Source organism: Micropterus dolomieu, linkage group LG09, assembly GCF_021292245.1.
Source record: "Micropterus dolomieu isolate WLL.071019.BEF.003 ecotype Adirondacks linkage group LG09, ASM2129224v1, whole genome shotgun sequence".
Taxonomy (NCBI): domain Eukaryota; kingdom Metazoa; phylum Chordata; class Actinopteri; order Centrarchiformes; family Centrarchidae; genus Micropterus; species Micropterus dolomieu.
In genome coordinates this window covers 2,254,285-2,271,613 of record NC_060158.1, presented here as the reverse complement: position 1 = coordinate 2,271,613, position 17,329 = coordinate 2,254,285, and the positions used below count along the sequence as shown (strand labels likewise).

The 17,329-nt window shown below is 40.5% G+C and overlaps 1 protein-coding gene across 1 annotated transcript in view; it reads right to left on the bottom strand.

Moving 5' to 3' along the window:
- Positions 1-6,848: 6,848 nt before the first annotated feature.
- LOC123976572 (gastrula zinc finger protein XlCGF57.1-like) overlaps positions 6,849-17,329 on the bottom strand; it is an 18,023-nt gene continuing 7,542 nt past the window's right edge. Inside the window, exons 2-3 of the mRNA XM_046058853.1 lie at positions 15,204-15,294; positions 6,849-10,484 (exon numbers count right to left, since the gene is read on the bottom strand). Of these exons, the coding sequence (XP_045914809.1) occupies positions 9,283-10,484; positions 15,204-15,294 (1,293 nt within the window). The 3' untranslated portion in view covers positions 6,849-9,282. The remainder of the gene's footprint in view (positions 10,485-15,203; positions 15,295-17,329) is intronic.

Here is a 17,329-nt window from a genome sequence, read left to right as displayed (position 1 = left end):
ATAAAGAAGAGACACTCGATAAAGGTTGTTACACATTTAATAACAAACTGGATAAAGCCATAAAGTTCTTAAAATAACACAGGATCTCAGGCGGACATTGGCGAGACGTGTGTGGCTCTCTGATTGTTAATTGTGATTTATTGGTTTGCAAACAACAGTGGAAAAGAAAGGAGCAGTCGTAGAATGACAGCTGACATTCTCCAGTTGAAGCCAGTAGCCTCTACTCGCCTATTCAGAATTTCACTGCTGGCAGGACTTACAGAAACCATAATTAACTCAACATGAAACTATGTTGGTATAAACAGTATTTTCTAACTTTATCTCTCTTTTGAAATCACATTGATATACCTCATTACCGATATACCGCCCAGCCCTGTTTTAGTATAACCAGCATGAGGTGATCCTGGAGAAACTGCAGCTGCCCGTCACTTTGTAGACGGTCCCTGCGACCGATGTTATTTGTGGTAGGACGAATCTTTTAGGGGAAAATTTACTACTTAACTCTTTCTGTACTTAAGTACGATAGCAAAGAGGCGTCGTTTGTTTTAAACACGTTTTCCTTATAAGTTATTGATCCCGGTAGTTCTAATCTGTGAATGTTTCCAACTAAAACTTGACTGAATTCAATTCAGTTTTATTTATACAGCAACAAAATAGAATACAGTGGACTAAATATGACTAAAACTAACAAGGACATTTGACAAACTAAGACAAATTTTTAAAATGACCTCTTTTAGCTTAGAGTGGCAGCAGGTTTGCAGCAGTCTGCAGTGAGAATAAGCAGTAAAGAGGACAAACCTGCTCTGTGTAACCGGACTTCAGGCTGGAAAACAGCGTCCAGTAGTTTCCTGTGTCTCTGGTTCTCCTCTTTGGAACGACAGAGTTCCTCCTCGTACTCTGATATCGTTCTTTCAAACAGCCCAAATATCTCTTCAGCAGCCGCAGTTAGTCGCTGGTTGATAAAACCTCTCAGCATCTGGACTTTAGACATTTTAAACAAATGAAAAACACAGTTTGGACTCAGAGTTCCTCCAACCAGCGCTGTGTGGCCGAGTTCCGTCTATTTCCAGCTAGCAAGCTAAGCTAACTTCAGTTAGCATTCGTGGCTAACAGGAGATGAAAGGTGAAACCAAAGTTTCCACTTTAACACGTTTATCCCACTGACTGTATAAAAGAAGGTTTATCCAAACATACAGGCTCTAGTTCACTCCGGGAACAGACCGGGGAGCCACAGTTGAAACAGTGAAGCCGACCAAAACCTGTTTCCATGAAGGCCCAAAAATCACGTCAGAACCCTGTGACCGTATTGTCTCTATTATAAACTCTCTGTGAATCTAAAACAATCATAAAACATCAGTGACGCTGCGTTGGTGTTTGGCAGGTGAGTATCGTAGGTGTGTTGATTAAACAGAGACGATCCGAGTCAGACAAACACACTGAGCCATGAAACCTTTTCACGGCCCAGTTATGCAGCTACAAGAATTACGGTGTTTCTGCTGTTGCTCTACTGCTGCGTTCCAGGCACCTCGGAACTGGGAAATATTCGACCTCCAACTAGAAAAAATCTTCATTCGAGACCGGTCGGAACTGAGATATTTCCCAGTTGAAACTTCCGACTTCCGACATCAAAGCGTTCCAGGTGGGGGGTGCATGACGCCGAAAGTGTTGCACCCTCAGCAGTGTTTTAGGTGTTAATTAAAAGGATGGCAGTTTAACTGCAACAACTGACATAAATAGCCCATATGTTACTAGTTAACTGTGTACCTGTCTAGCTACATCAGTTGTAGGTTAGTTGTAGGTTATACTTCCTAATGTTTTGGCATTTTTAACAATAACATTTATGCAGATGATTTTATGAGAGTCTTTTCTGTAGCCAGCTACCTAAATGCCTAACATTTTTCTACATCAGTGTACATGCAGAACAGGTTTTACTATATGACCGTATGTATTATTTTAATTTAAATCCATGCAAATATACTTTTTGTTGCCTTTTCTGGTTTTCCATTTACAATGTGTGCTTCCATGGGTGCTGACATTGTTTTGTGACGTAATTCAGCTTCTGCTTGTGAAGTCGAACTTCCTACTTGTGAACTTCACGAGCAGAAGCTGAATTACGTCACAAAACAATGTCAGCACCCATGGAAGCACACCTTTTTTTTTTATCATTATACAAGGTTGTCCAACGAAATGAGTGTTTGTAGTCCCCTCAGGCTACACATAGATCTTAATTAAAAGTATATAAGGAATATGGTTACATATTAAATGAATAAAATTAAACAACAGACCTATGTACAGTTAAATAAAGTGTACATATACAGCGAGGAAATAATTCTGCACTGCATTGTTTGAATTTGCATCTGGAAGAACGTGAACAGCAGTGAGACAGTACAAATGATGTGGTTTTAATTTTCACATAAAGTAGTCCATCTTGACTGCGTTTGAACACCAAGCATCATCAGAGTCCGCCTCCTCTCATCTTGCCAGAGTCTTGCGCTCTGACAGGTAACAACAGAGTCTGCCGCTCGAGTGCTTGATCCGGTGTAAAGATGTGGGCACCACAGTGTCTTCCTGCCAGTCGTTGGGTCGGCCTGAGTCCTGTTTCATCCAGACCGGACCTTTAGGAGCAGCGTTAAATCCAAGCTGGGCTAGCGTGGCTCTTATCATCAACTTTATATCTTCCTTCTGAAAACACACACACTCTTTGAAGAATAATATACTACGGCTTTTTACGGCAATCAGCTGAACTGAATCTGAAAAACTGACAACTGTGGGTATTTTACACGACATAAGAAGCTGATCTTGTCTATGTCTACTGTAAATCTGAAGAACTTCAGAGGAGATATAAGCCAACAAATATTTTAACTATGCAAACAAAGTCAAAGTCAATTAAAAGCTCATCTTAAGATACTCTAACATAGCTCTGTATTCTTTGTGGTGTAATTAAAGTAAATTATCAAGTGCTCCACTAAAAATCAAAAAACACAAACTGATTAAATGTTCTGTTGCCCTTTATTCAGCAAACACAGCTTGTTTTCAAAGTCATTAGTTCAGCATTCACAGCATTCATCAGTAACATCCTCACAAAACTCAGTGTTTTAAAATACCAACTTGAACTTCTCCAACATGGATTCCCTCTCAGGTGCGTTCAGACCTTCACTTCTGTACAGATGTGCAGCCTCTGCCAGTTCAGATTACCCCACCTTGGTAGGTTCAATTAACACTGGCGAATATTCACTTCCAATTATCTCCCTTTTTTTTATAAGGGGCAGAGTTAAGTTTTTTATCAATACTTATTGCAATGCCAACTTGTTGTCTTTATAATATTATAATGAAATAATTACTGTTGCACTGTTCAGCTTGTGTGATTACTTTATACCCAACATTACATGGAAACACATGGAAAAACTGCCATTTTGCAAGATATCATAAACCCGTAACAATAACTCTTTGCTAAGTCCGACAAACTGTTTGACCTGTAGGACTTTTATCACGGCGCTGCCAGAGTCTGTTACTGCACTCACTGGAGAAATATTGTTGATCTCAGAAAGAAGTCTGACAGTTTTGCGGTTGCATTGTGCGTTTGAAGGTTGTGTTCAGGCTCAAACTCACGTGAAAAAATAAAGACAGAAGCTAAAGCCCACCGATCACAGAGTAAAAGTGAACAACTGTATTATTACTATTGAGAAAGAGGACAACCATATTAAGGATCAACACAGCTCCTGTACAGCTGGGTAAGTCTGTATTCACTATTACAATCATTAAAATGCAGAACAGTAGAGATTTATAACTTTACATTCAGTAGGAAGTTAGCTAGCGTTAGCTAACTAACATCACATTAGGAACAACCCACAGCCGACATTATTCTGGATTTGTTTTAGGTTTTGGAAAGAGAATAAATCGTACTTCTCCTTTAAACCTCTCTGGGTAGCTGCTGTAACTATTACAAGGAACAGCGTTTGACCAGATCCTAGAAAAATACAACCAAAAAAAGCTAGAAAACGACTCTTTTTACATTAGAGTCAATGAAGCGCAGCCATGAAAGTGTCAGACCTCAGTTAGACAGAGTCCTATACTGCGCTGTGATTAGCCAGCTGTGTATTCGGGGCGTGGCTTAGCAAAGGGTCAATGATGGCAGAAATAACAGATGCAGCCAATTACAAAGTGCCAACATATTGCAGTTATCCACAGACGAAGCCATCGCTTCATTGCATGAGTCTAGTGGTATTTCTGATGATTTGTAAAGAGCAGTATTGTACTGAGCCTACAACTGGCCCCAAATCCATTAAAGTTTAGGCTGAAAGTGTACAAGGGCCAGTGTGTTACGTTTAAATCCCCCATCCACTTTCTTTCTGACATATGCTGTTATGTAATATAAAGGGCTAAGGGTCTGTGCATTGCTCAAAACTTGAAAAAGAAAATATGCATAAGTTCTAGCAGACTCAGCAAGCATGGGTTTGGAGTATTATAGGAAAACCTCAAATACATTTCATATTCCCACTTTTATCAATGACAGTATTTTAACCACAGGCAACGACTTATAGTTATAACAGGATTTATTGAACTTCAGCACAGATTAACAATCAACAACTTCAATTACATCAAATCTATTCTAGGCTATACAACAAACACAAGAATCAGCCAACATGTATAGTGTGGGTGTGTAACAAGGGGGGGGTTAAGATACGGTTGAGAAGGGTACACGTGGGTGGCTCGTTGACCACTGCTTCAAAATTGAGGCTCAAACCGCAAGGACCAATCCAGGAGTTTGGGACCTCAAAATGGGGAAGGCCCTCTTCCTGCTCTCACCAAAATGGCATTGAGCACAGCTGGAACTAGGCTACCTGTGGGCCACAGGTCAGGCCAGTTACAGTTGTCTTGTAGCGAGTGTATCCACAGTATATGCAGGTGTTCGTATAGAGGAAAGAGTACATAAAGCAGTAAGAGCCCAAATATCCCCGCCGCCACACGCAGGGAGTTTGCACTCAATCAGCGGGTGCTTGCTTGGTTTGGACAGGATTCTGCTTTTGTCTGCAGGCATGCAAGAGTTCCAGTCCATGTGCTAACACGGTAAGTGCTCCCCATTACACCAGAACCGATGGTAGGCTTTTGTTCACCGTTGGGTCTTGGCCTGTAGACTTTGATATGGGGTCTTTGCTAGTCAAACTCCCAATAACAGGACTCTACAGACAACAGGGGCAGCGTCCTGGCACCGGTTCAGATTGTGAAACGAGCCAGAGACAATTTAGAGGAGACACGCCACTCAATCACATCCTCAATACAAGTCTATGGGGAAAGTCCGTAACGGCAGAGATGGTGATTATCCCGGCCCTCCCGCTAGAAAGCCAATCGTCTGCTTTTAACAGCCAAAGCGGGAATCCTATTTCAGCCAATCGCGTGGTTCGACTGACGTAAGGGTCTGTTTTACCTTTACTTCGCATGCACGGAAGTGGTGACGCATGCATAGTATAACCGGTCGGGAAAAACGCTTTTTAAACCTTAATTTGAGGCTGAAGTTGTCAAACTCTGTCAGCGATTTTTTAAAATCAGATTTTAATGCTGATTCTACTCTGATTGACCAGTGAAAGTTCAGTTCTGGCTCTCTCCCCATTCATTTCGATAGGAGCCCGGTCTTGGTTAGTCCGAAATAGCCGGCCGACTGCCTAAAAGGACTTTGAACGAGCTTAAGCACGTCAAAAGACACACAGCAATGGAAGGGGACGCGCCCGGTCTGTATATTCCACAAATTCAACACAAGCAGGCTTTTATAATATTAAATTATGACTACGTCTCTGCCCAGACACTTTAACAAGCCTCTTACAGATTCGCTGTGGGTAGCTACTGTTGTGCGTCAGGATGTTTAGGACACAGCGGTTATCCCTTTAGTAGTTAGAGCACGACAGTTCTTCTGTCTTCTTCTGCAGACGGGAAGTTTTGTTGTATTGTGAACATCGACAAGTAGGGCTGTCAGACAAAAATCAAAGAACAAAGAAAACTGTCCTCAACCGGCAAGTTAGTTTTGATTTTAGAATATAAGAGATTTATAAAGTGTGTGACCTCCTCCTGGAGCTAGCAACAGATGGCAGCGAGCAGAATGGTGCACCCTATTTATGCTCTCAGTGACGTGAGATGTCCTGTACATCTGCGAGGTTTAGCCAATGGAGACAGTTGTTTGGTGTGAATTAACAGTCAGAGGTTTTGGTGCCTGTTTCCTTTGTCTGAGGATTGTTCTTTGTGTCCGGAGGCCGCTTGTAGGCCTTTTAGTTCCTTGTAGGCCTCTTGCTCTTTGTTCTCATACTTTCTGATCCCAACACTACACAACTTCTTTTTGCAACCAGTGGAGTCGCCCCAGCTGGCCTGAGCAAGAATGCAGGTTTAAGGGACTTCCCCAGCATGGCTAATGTAATAAATAAATAAATAAATAAATTTGCCTAAAAGTCTGTCTGTGCACATTTAAGATAGTAGAAGTATACCACATACTTCTACTTAGAAATGCAACGATTAATCAATTCGTTTTCAACTATTAAATAAACCATTTTGATAACTGATTGGTTTAATTGGTTTTAGTAATGCTAATTCTCTGATTCCAGCTTCATAAAGGAGACCTATTATACTGCATTTCCAGCCCTATATTGTAGTTCTGTGACTCCTGTATGGCAGCTTTGCATGATTCAAAAGTTCAAAAAAAGATTTTTCTGTCTTATTCTGGCTCTTCATGCAGGCCTGTATGAAACAAGCTGTAGATCAGGGGTATTCATTTAGAATTCAAAGAGGTCCAGTTAGAGAAAATTTCTCGAAGCAAAGGTCCGGAACATCAAAACAACTTGCATTATCATTCAGTACCATAACGTATTTAGTCAACAACGGACTGTCAAATCAAATAATATTTCCAGTTTTCACATCAAACCGGAGAGATGATAAATAATAACTACTCTAATAAATAATTCTAAATTTAACTAAAATAAAGAGCCGAATTTTTAGAAATAATGACATATAAACACTCAACACATCTTAACTGAACAGCTGTAAGGCCTCCTTCTCTTTCATTCCCTCTTACATAGCTACCACTTTCCAACTTTCTCTTGTTCAGTGAGAAACGTGAGCTCTAGTTTGTCCTGCCAGCTGGACTGGAGATCTATGAGATATTCTGGTTTTGAACTGCCCGTGGGAGGAACGTACATGTAAAACTCTGTACATTCTTGATTAAAAGCCATTTTAAGCCTTTAAGCCCAGCCTTTCGTCTCCTCAATTCGTGTGCGTTTCCAGAACATCTCCGGTGAATCTGGCGGACTCGACTCGCAAACATCGGAATGCACAGATTTGACTGGCTGAGCAGCGTCACATGAGACGATTGGAGCACACGCGATTGGTGTGTGAGTTTCCTGGGCCGCTAAACCAGTACAGTAAATGCTAGAAAAGCTGTGCCGGTTAAAATAGAAACGCTCCGTCACGAGGTAGTAAGTCTCAATAATAAATCTGCTGTTGGTCGGTGGTCCGGAGACGACAGGGGCTGGGTCCGGATCGGGGCCGCGGTCCGCCTATTAGTGACCTCTGCTGTAGATGCTCCTGTCTCTTTAAGGCCCCCTCCCTCTCAAACCCACTGTCTTCTGATTAGCCAAGACCTGAAGAATGTTACCAGGCTGCTGTTGTCGCTGGGCAGAACAGGTAGACTGAGCGTTGCTGTGAAGTTGCTGTGCGGAGCAAATGACCATATATGGAACAGCGGCTCCGTCTGGCTCGGTATTATGACGGTATTATAACGGAGACGTTGGTAGAAAAAGCAGTTCAAAACAGAGCGTTCAGAACAGGAGGAAACCTGAGGTTTTTCCTCACAGAAAAACTTTAACCTCATTATTTGAAGCTTTGGCCATGTTTAAGATGAACATCTGACATTGTAACATTGTAGAAATTCATAAAATGTGGAAAAGCATAATAGGTCTCCTTTAAAAGTCAATATTTTCTGGTTTCTTTTCTCCTCTCAGTTATGGGCAAAACATTTACGGACATCTTCTTGGGCTTCATGGAAACAATGATCAACATTTTCCACTATTTTCTGACATTTTATAGACCAAACAACTAATCGATTAATCGAGGAACAGCCCAATTACCACAAAATATTAAAATGGGAAGACCCAGAGGTGACAGAATCTGTGATTAGTGTCTTTTCTGACTGACTTCTCCTGCTGAGCCTGAAGCAGCTGTCTGACACTGTTTTAATTTCCTCATTCATACAGTTAATATCAAAGCACATCCGGAACGATTCATTTGCCGAAGTTTTTCGAAACATTGAAATCCCACTCAGATATTAGTTCATTACTCACTCAATCTGTCACCGATGTAAGGACAGAGACAGATCTCTGGATTCATCCTCTATAGGCTACACTGTCCTTTTTAACACTCTGTGGACATTAAGGCAGCTGTCAGGTTGCATTGAAACATTTAGCTTGGGCTACATCACTGCAGTAATCACTGTGTAAAATAAACTAATCTGTATGAAGCTCATCAACGAACAATCATCAGTCATGTTGTGATTAGTCGCACTGAAGGAACATTCCTAGCATAGTTATTATGTTGGAGATGATGATCATGATGATTGTGGTGCAGCTGACACTAAATATAGTTTGAAAATGAGATTTTGAATATTATTTGCAGAAATGAGTTTTAAGAGTATTTCATTAAATTAATTAAAAAGATGTCTAAAAATGTGCAGTTTCATATGCAAATCAACAAAATCATTAATACTAGGTCGGGACTATGACTTTACAATCACAGGTCAATGAGTAAACGGTGTCTTATCCGTTCCATATTTTCATTATCAGTTATTGCCACTGGCACTTTGTCCCCATCAGGTTACAGCTTAAGAAATATTTTTAAAAATCTAATGTTAACATACAGAAAAGACAGGACTTTACTGTTCATTAAGGAAATTCGAGTCTATGCTGAATGAGCTATGCTGAATAAAATGTAATATTGTTAACAATGATTCATTCCTTCACTCCTGTTTTTAGGATAAATATCATGTTCCACGTTGGCATGCATTCATATTTCACATCTCAAGTTTAATCTACTCGGAGCTCAGGGTTTGTTAAACCTGCCTTATGAAACAGGGACCCTGGAGTGTTATTTGTGGGAGGTTTATGTTTAGGTCTATGTTTGGATGATGTGGAGGTATTGTACTGTTAGATAGTGGTGGGTCAACATGCTGGATTGTTTATGTTGTAAGTTAATGTATCAGAATATTTACGAGATGAGTCATGACACGAGAATAAAATATTTCATATTCATTCAACTACAACTAAATGTTTTCTCCCCTCCGTGGATGGCAGAGTGTTGTCTCAGATTTGGCTTTCGTGCGAATCTTTTACCACAAACTGAACAACTAAACGGTTTCTCCCCTGTGTGGATGGTTAAGTGTCGTCTCAGAATTCCATGTAGTGAGAATTTTTTACCACAAACTGAACAACTGAATGGTTTCTCTCCTGTGTGGACAGTCATGTGTCGTCTCAGAGTTCCATGTTGTGTGAATTTTTTCCCACAAACGGAACAACTAAATGGTTTCTCCCCTGTGTGAACGGTCAAGTGTCGTGTTAGATTTTCCTTTTGCGCAAATCTTTTAGCACAAATTGAACAACTAAATGGTTTCTCTCCTTTGTGGACAGTCGAGTGTCGTCTCAAATGTTCCTTTCGTGAAAATTGTTTAGCACAAACTGAACAACTAAATGGTTTCTCCCCAGTATGGATTCGCATGTGTGTGAACAAATTGCTTCTGGCGCTAAAACTTGTTTTGCAGACTGAGCAGCTGAAATGTTTTCCCTCTAAATGAAGTCTCATATGATTCTTTAAGGAGTTCTTCCAGAGGTATTTCTTACCACAAACTGAGCAACTAAATGGTTTCACTCCTGTTTGGGTTCCATTGTGGTTCTGCAGATGTTCCTTATGGCCAAATCTTGCAGCACATTCAGAGGAGCTAACTGATGTTTCTCCAGTGTTACATTCCTGATCACTTACAGGTGCTTCATTATTTTGCAGAGGGTTTAAACCTGGCTGAGGTTCCCTGGTCTCCCCCCAATCACAACTGTTATCAGTCTCAGGTTCAGAGGGGAGTGAAGTCTGGCCATGAGTATCTGGTTGTAAAGGACTATCTGGATTAAAGTTCTTGGCTGGTTCTGGTCCTCCACAGTCCTCTCTATCAGTTTCTGTTTTCAAATGCTCTGCATCTCTGTTCTCTTCAGTTTGATGAAGCTGTGAGGACTGAGGTTTCTCTTCATCATCTTCTTCACTCTTCACAGGGACAGGAGTGAATGTGAACGCGATGATATCAGCCTCCTCCAGTCCTGGAAGCTGCTCTCCCTCCTGACTGGTCCTGAGTTCCTCCTGTTCCTCTTTAATGTGTGGCGTCTCTGGTGGGTCCTCCTGGTCCAGCCTGGGGCTCCACTGCTGCTGCTCAGGGGGAACCTCTTCTTTACTCACCACCAGCTGCTGGACACCTGTAGAGAACAATGAAATACATGCTCAAGTTTTAGGAAAACAGTGGTTTAAGTGTTAACAGGAAATTACTGATACCACTACTTTAAGTGTTTTGATAGTTTAATCTGCAATAGAAATATTCTCCTTGGGCCAACATTGGTATTTTTTGCCAAATGTTATGTAATTTGGAGTAAGAAGAAGAAGATACTTTATGGTCACATACATGTTGCGAAACCAACTCCAGATCTTTACCAGTGTCTAGTCAATAGCACTGACTGGGGGAAACCGGAGCACCTGGAGCAAACCAATGCAGACACGGGGAGAACTTGCAAACTCCTTGCAACCTTCTTGCTGTAAGGCCACAGTGCTATCCACTGGACCACCGTGCCGCCACTAGCTAACTTCAAATGTTTCATATTTCTAGAATCTGTACAAGTTAAGCTTAAAGGTTATTGATAAATGTATTTGAGATTGTATATTTATATTTTTGGTTTGACTAATGGTGTAATGATGTGTGTTAGTGTAGTCAAAAATAAAAAATCAGAAATATGTTTATTTGGTGAGCAGCACACTGACTGTAACCAGGCTGTAACTCATGACAGACTGCGCCTCTTTCGGACTTGTGAGTTTGGTTTGAAACGGCGTTACATAGATAGTTACTGAGCTGACTGGTGGCTGTGTGTGTGATGCAGGCGCCGATCGCCACAATACGCTTACCTTATTACACGTGTCTTTCTATTTTGCATTTTTCCTGTCCGTCAAAGCGGCAGATGGCCCGACAGGTTCACCCACCACCACCAAGTTCCCCGCGGGTGGCGGGTGCTACTTTCAGTTCATGTGTGATGCTAAAGTTTCTGTAGTGTCATACACAGTTAGCTAATGCCAAGTTTATCAGTGGAAGAGTGCTAATGTTAAGTAGGGCTGGGCGATATGGCCAAAAATGTTATCACGATTACATTATTTCATTTTAGCTAACACTTTTATCCACTTGCTTACTTGCTGTACATGTCAGAGGTCGCACGCCTCTGGAGCAACAAGGGGTTAAGTGTCTTGCTCAGGGACACAATGGTGGATGGGTCACAGTGGGGAATTGAACCCGGGTCTCTCACACCAAAGTCATAGTCTTATCCACTGCACCATTACCACCACCAAGCACATTAAAAACATTTCATATATTTTATAAATACAATTTTTGTTCCTGAGTGAAAGTTGAAGAAACCAAATGGTTAATATTGGTTGCTTTATGACAAACACTTGATGCCAAACAAGTGGGTCACTTTACAAATCTAAGGTACAATAATGAAAATGATTCTGATAAAATCTTTTTCAACAATTATAATTAGGAAATCTTTTTTTCAGTCCCTTTTCCCTCAACAAAATAAATAACCTAATTGAATAAGTGCTAATTTGTTTGTGATTCAAATTAATTAAATCCAACATTTATTGACGATATATTGAACATTTGTTATACTGTTATTGAGGAAAATTATATTGCGATAATTATCATTATTGTTTGTTTGTATTGCCCAGCCCTACTTATTAATAGTACATTAATACTGTAACTGTCTGCTTGGAGTCATTTAAAAGGTCTTGATTTCAATGATTGTGAATGTATTTTTTTCTATTTGTTTTTATTAGGATTATGGTGTAGACATGAACACATCGCTCCACGCAGGTACCAGTGGTGTCCACCAGTGGGCAGTAAAATTTCTGTCACTAGACTAAACTAACCCCCTGCAAAGTGTAGATAAACCCCGTACTTACCAGTTTACGGCTGTCGCAAACCCACAAACAAAGGAAGAGAAAGCAGACAGGAGCACACAGTTAAGACGCCAAACTTATAGATGATAAGTAACAAAGGAAATTGCCAGGGTTTGGTTTAACGCCCTTGAGAAGTGGAACGAGGTGTGTATGTTGGTGTTGCGGGAGTGAAATGTTCATGTTTCTTGTTGTAAATAGTTTGGCTATGTATTGACGAAGAGCAATTAGCTTTGATGTACTAATCCAGTATGTGATTTTAAAGGTTATTGTGTAGAGTATATGGTTCTTGGGATAAAGTGACGTTATTTGATTGTGTATTTTTAGGGTTATTGTTATAGCATGGTTGATTTTAGCTAAATGTAACGTGTATAAAAGTACTTATGTTTATATATTTTCACGGTGCACTACGGATATGGAGAAAGAAATAAAGAAACCTTAAAGACATCAGTCGAGACTCTCTGCATCTTGCTTAACCCACCGAGGGCAGTTACAAATACATATCAAAAAAGTACTGATTTATTTCATTGAAATGGATTGTATAGCACTTTTGAGACGGTCCCTAACTCCTCTTACAGTAACCATCGCGTTGGACAGACACTCATTTCTTAGCGTGGCAATGTGCGTCGTCATCTTTGGTGATTTTCAGGTGATCCAAACTGTGAAACGGATTTTATTTTAAAACTATTTTCTAGAAATCCTCAATGCTAAGAAATATTTGAGGTGGTGAGGTCTGGGTGTCCTCCCCCAGAAAATTTAGAGCATTAAACACTTCATTTCCTGCATTCTGGTACATTTCTGCATTCTGCCTTTCCTGCATTTATGGTGGAAATGTTTTTGTAAAGGGAAACACCAAATCAGGTGGTAGGAGTAAATTTAAAATGCAGTAAGGCTCTCATTCTGTGCTGCTTTCAGATCTGTTTCTCCCGTAGATCAACATTTCTCATGTAATATCATCCCTGCTGAGGCAACACACATGCAGACAGGATTTAATCTTCCCTCCTCTTTTGTCATCTTCAAAGGGAGAGAACGGGAAATTTAGCCAAAGAAAACTGTAAAGAAGGTGTTAAAGTTACTGACTGACGTGACGCAAGCACGTTTTGGGGTAATTTTATAATCAGTAGCTTGTATTATCTTACTTAAATAAATAAATAGATATGGGCAAATATACATTTCTCAAAGCACTTTCATTTGTTATTTAACATTTCTTGTTATTTTTCAAAGCATTTTTAACAAACGCTTTCAAAAAGTGATGGGGGCGTGTCCCCAGCGTATATGACACGATGTTGAAACCTTTTGTTCTGTTGATGTTACGCTGTGTTCCATTTACCTCAGGAGTCGGAGGTCGGCGCTGGGAATGACGTCACACCCGAGCTGACGGCGTTCCAGCTAACAAGTCGGAAAACCTCATGAGCCAGGAAGTTGAAAAATGATTTCTCATAGCTTTGGATAGAATTTTAAAAAGTGTTGGTAAAGAGATAAACTAGATGTGAATATAGCACATTAAAAGTAGGCTAGTTATTACGGCAGATTACGTGTACACATTCTTATTTTTGCTGTCTCTGCATTACAGATTCCAGCAGCAAATATTTATTGATGTGCAAATGTTTGCATGTTCAGTTGTTGAGACTGTAATCAAAAGACTTTTTTAAAACATAATCCATTCAGTTAAAGGTCGATTAAATCGATTACTAAAATGCATCGATGCAAATTCTTTGCACGTGATTATGATGCTACTGTTTGCAAAGTGGAGGAAGAGAGAGAAAATATATAGTTAATAATAATAATATAGTTTCAATATCGGCCATTTCTAACTGTAGTTCATACAGAAAAGGTTCTACTGTCCAAATCATTTTCAAAATCAAAATTTCTGCTTATTAATCATCTCTTTTTCACTTTAGTATCGGCATCGACTTTGAGACTGTGGACTCCAACAGGTATCTTGGTTTCCAGGTAAACAATAAACTGGACTGCACCGACATTGTTAACACCCTCTACAAGAAGGGCCAGAAGAGACTGTTCCTGCTCAAGAGACTAAGGTCTTTAAGAGTGCAGGGTGCAGTCCTGAGGACATTTTATGACTCTGTGGTGGCGTCAGCCATCTTCTTTGGTGTGGTCTGCTGGAGTAGCAGCATCACAACGGCAGACATGGAGAGACAGAACAGTCTGTCCTGGGATGCTCGCTCGAGCCAGTAGAGGGTGGTGGGAGAGAAGAGGGTGAGAGCTAAGCTCTCATCCACGTTAGAGACCTCGTCCCACCATCTTTATGAGACACTAACATCACGGAGCAGCTCCTTCAGTGGCAGGCTGATACACCCACGCTGTGTGAAGGAGAGATTCAGAAGATCTTTTCTTCCTGCAGCCGTGAGACTTTATAATCAGCACTGTTAAGCGTAAGCAGTAACCACAATGCAGGCAGACAGGAGGTTGATCTGGTGCGGCCAGGACCTTAACCCTCTCAAAACTGTGGAGGTAACAGTGGACTTTAGGAGGAGCCGGAGTTCTGCAGATCCACCTCCCCCCGGATTCAACCTGTTTCAGCCTCTCCCCTCTGGCAGAGCACCGTACACCAAAACAACCAGACACAGGAACAGTTTCTACCCACAAGCCATCCCTCTGATGAACAGCTGACTCCAGACACAGTATCAGGATCAACCCCTGTGCAAGAACCCAGTGACCCTGACATCTAAATGTATCCTATACTATTTATAAGTATTTATTCATCATTTTTGTAACTCAGTAGCTGCTCATATTGTTTCCACCTGCCTCACTACAATATTCTCTACTAATCTTGTTTAGGGTGCGTGTACAGGAGTAGTTTGTGTTTTTTGTTTGTGCTTGTTTTGAGTACAGGAGTGTGATTTGAAGAGCTTCATCACCACTGACTGCTTCGCTGTTGTTGTCCATATAATAATTAAGACCTAGATCTCTTTTAGAGTAGCAGCAGCTTGCAGTGAGAATAAGCAGTAAAGAGGACAAACCTGCTCTGTGTAACCGGACTTCAGGCTGGAAAACAGCGTCCAGTAGTTTCCTGTGTCTCTGGTTCTCCTCTTTGGAACGACAGAGTTCCTCCTCAATAAAACCTCTCAGCATCTGGACTTTAGACATTTTAAACAAATGAAAAACACAGTTTGGACTCAGAGTTCCTCCAACCAGCGCTGTGTGGCCGAGTTCCGTCTATTTCCAGCTAGCAAGCTAAGCTAACTTCAGTTAGCATTCGTGGCTAACAGGAGATGAAAGGTGAAACATCCCGAAATGTTCGCACACACTCCACGTTTATCCATACATACAGGCTCTGCTGGTTCACACCGGTTGGATCTTATCCAAGTATTGCGTTAACCATGGATGTATAAAGAGAAAACGGGCTATATTAGCATGTTAGCCACAGTAAGTAATAGTGCTTCCGGTACCACGGCTTCTTCTTCTTTGATGGTGTTGTGGTTTTACCGCCACCTACTGTACCGGCGTGTGTATCACAACGACTCGTCCTTACATTTTACTATCATCTATCATATATTAGAAACTGAAACAGGATTCGATATCATCATCTCTTCAGTTATTTTGCAGAATATGTATTAAATGAAAGTTTGTTTTTATCTTTCTGAGGTTTGGAAGCAGCTGCCTTCTTTCTTCCTCATATATTTCTGACTGTGTAACACAACACGCTGTTTCTTTCTGCCCACAGAAGTCAAATGAGCCTGAATTATGTTTTCCAATTTTGAATAATAGACTGTTGTCTTGATATATTGTCTCTCCTGTTCCCGCATGCACATCTCGTTTCTCCTCACTTTCCCCTGTGCCCTCAAAAACCATCGTTATTTCCTTCATCCTCTATTTAATAATGCACTTGATTTCTGTCTTACTGAAGCTGAAAACCACATCAATGTTCTCACTTTCTGTGGCCTCCTTTGCTACTTTATCTGCCATTTAATTACGTTTCATCCCATTATGTGCCGGTAGCCATAAAAATCTTACTGTAAGACCCTTCATTTGAACTCTGTGTAACGTTTGCTGTACCTCTATCATAATGTCTGGTCTGCTGTCTGAATGACTCGTCTGTAAACTGTAGTGATGAACAAATAATTGCTCTCGCTCGTGTCTGCACTGCCAACAAAATCGCAAGCACTTGGTACCAGATCTTCAAAATAAAAGTCACCGAACCTTTGTCAAGATTAATAATGGCAGAAACACACAGATCCTTTACTTCAGTAAATGTGGAAAGTAATAGTAAACAGTACACAAACATAATGGCAGAAAATGTACAGTAAAATATTTGTTGGGGAGCTGTGCATGTTTTTTACGTTATTGCTTTATTGTTACTGATACCTTTTAACATGTAAGCAGCGCTTTGATGCTGTAATTCATTGAGGTTAAATTATATTAAACAACTTTATCAGAATCAGAATCAGCTTTATTGCCAGGTATGTGTATACATATGAGGAATTTGACTCTGGATTGTACAATGCTTACTCATACAATAACACAATAATACAGTAATAAAATCAAACACAGGCTACAGTACAGAGAACACATATATACACACATTATAAACAAAACAGACACTGTTGGATAGTTTAATCTGTAACAGTATTTGTATTACAGTAAGAATAAATAGTGCTGATATTTTTCTTTCTTCAACCGTCTGATGAACTGACTGAGAAGCTGAAGAGTCAACAGTTGTTTTGTGCATTGAGTTTGTCTCAAATCAGCCGTTTGGCTCTTCAAGTGTTTAGTTCTAGTTTTCTGAAAGCCCAGAGACACAGATTGTAACAGTACTTTTGATTTATTCAGCACTTTGAGCAACAGCTACCAGTTCATTCATAGAGTTAAATTTACAACAGTGGTCAAAACAAAACACAGTAAGTATAAATCTAATAAGTTACGATCCAATGGATGTGAACAGTGAATTTAACCAACAGTAACAACCTTTACAATGTGATGAGCTCTTGGTGGTAAAAACTGTGCACGTCCTGCAGTGGTGTCAAAGTAAAAGTCAACTCTGAAGCAGCTGCCTGAGACTGTGTGTGTGTGCATGTACCAGGTTTCAGGTTTCAGGTTGGTTCTAAGGTGTCAAAACAAGGTTTTCCGGAAAACCACAGCCAGAAAC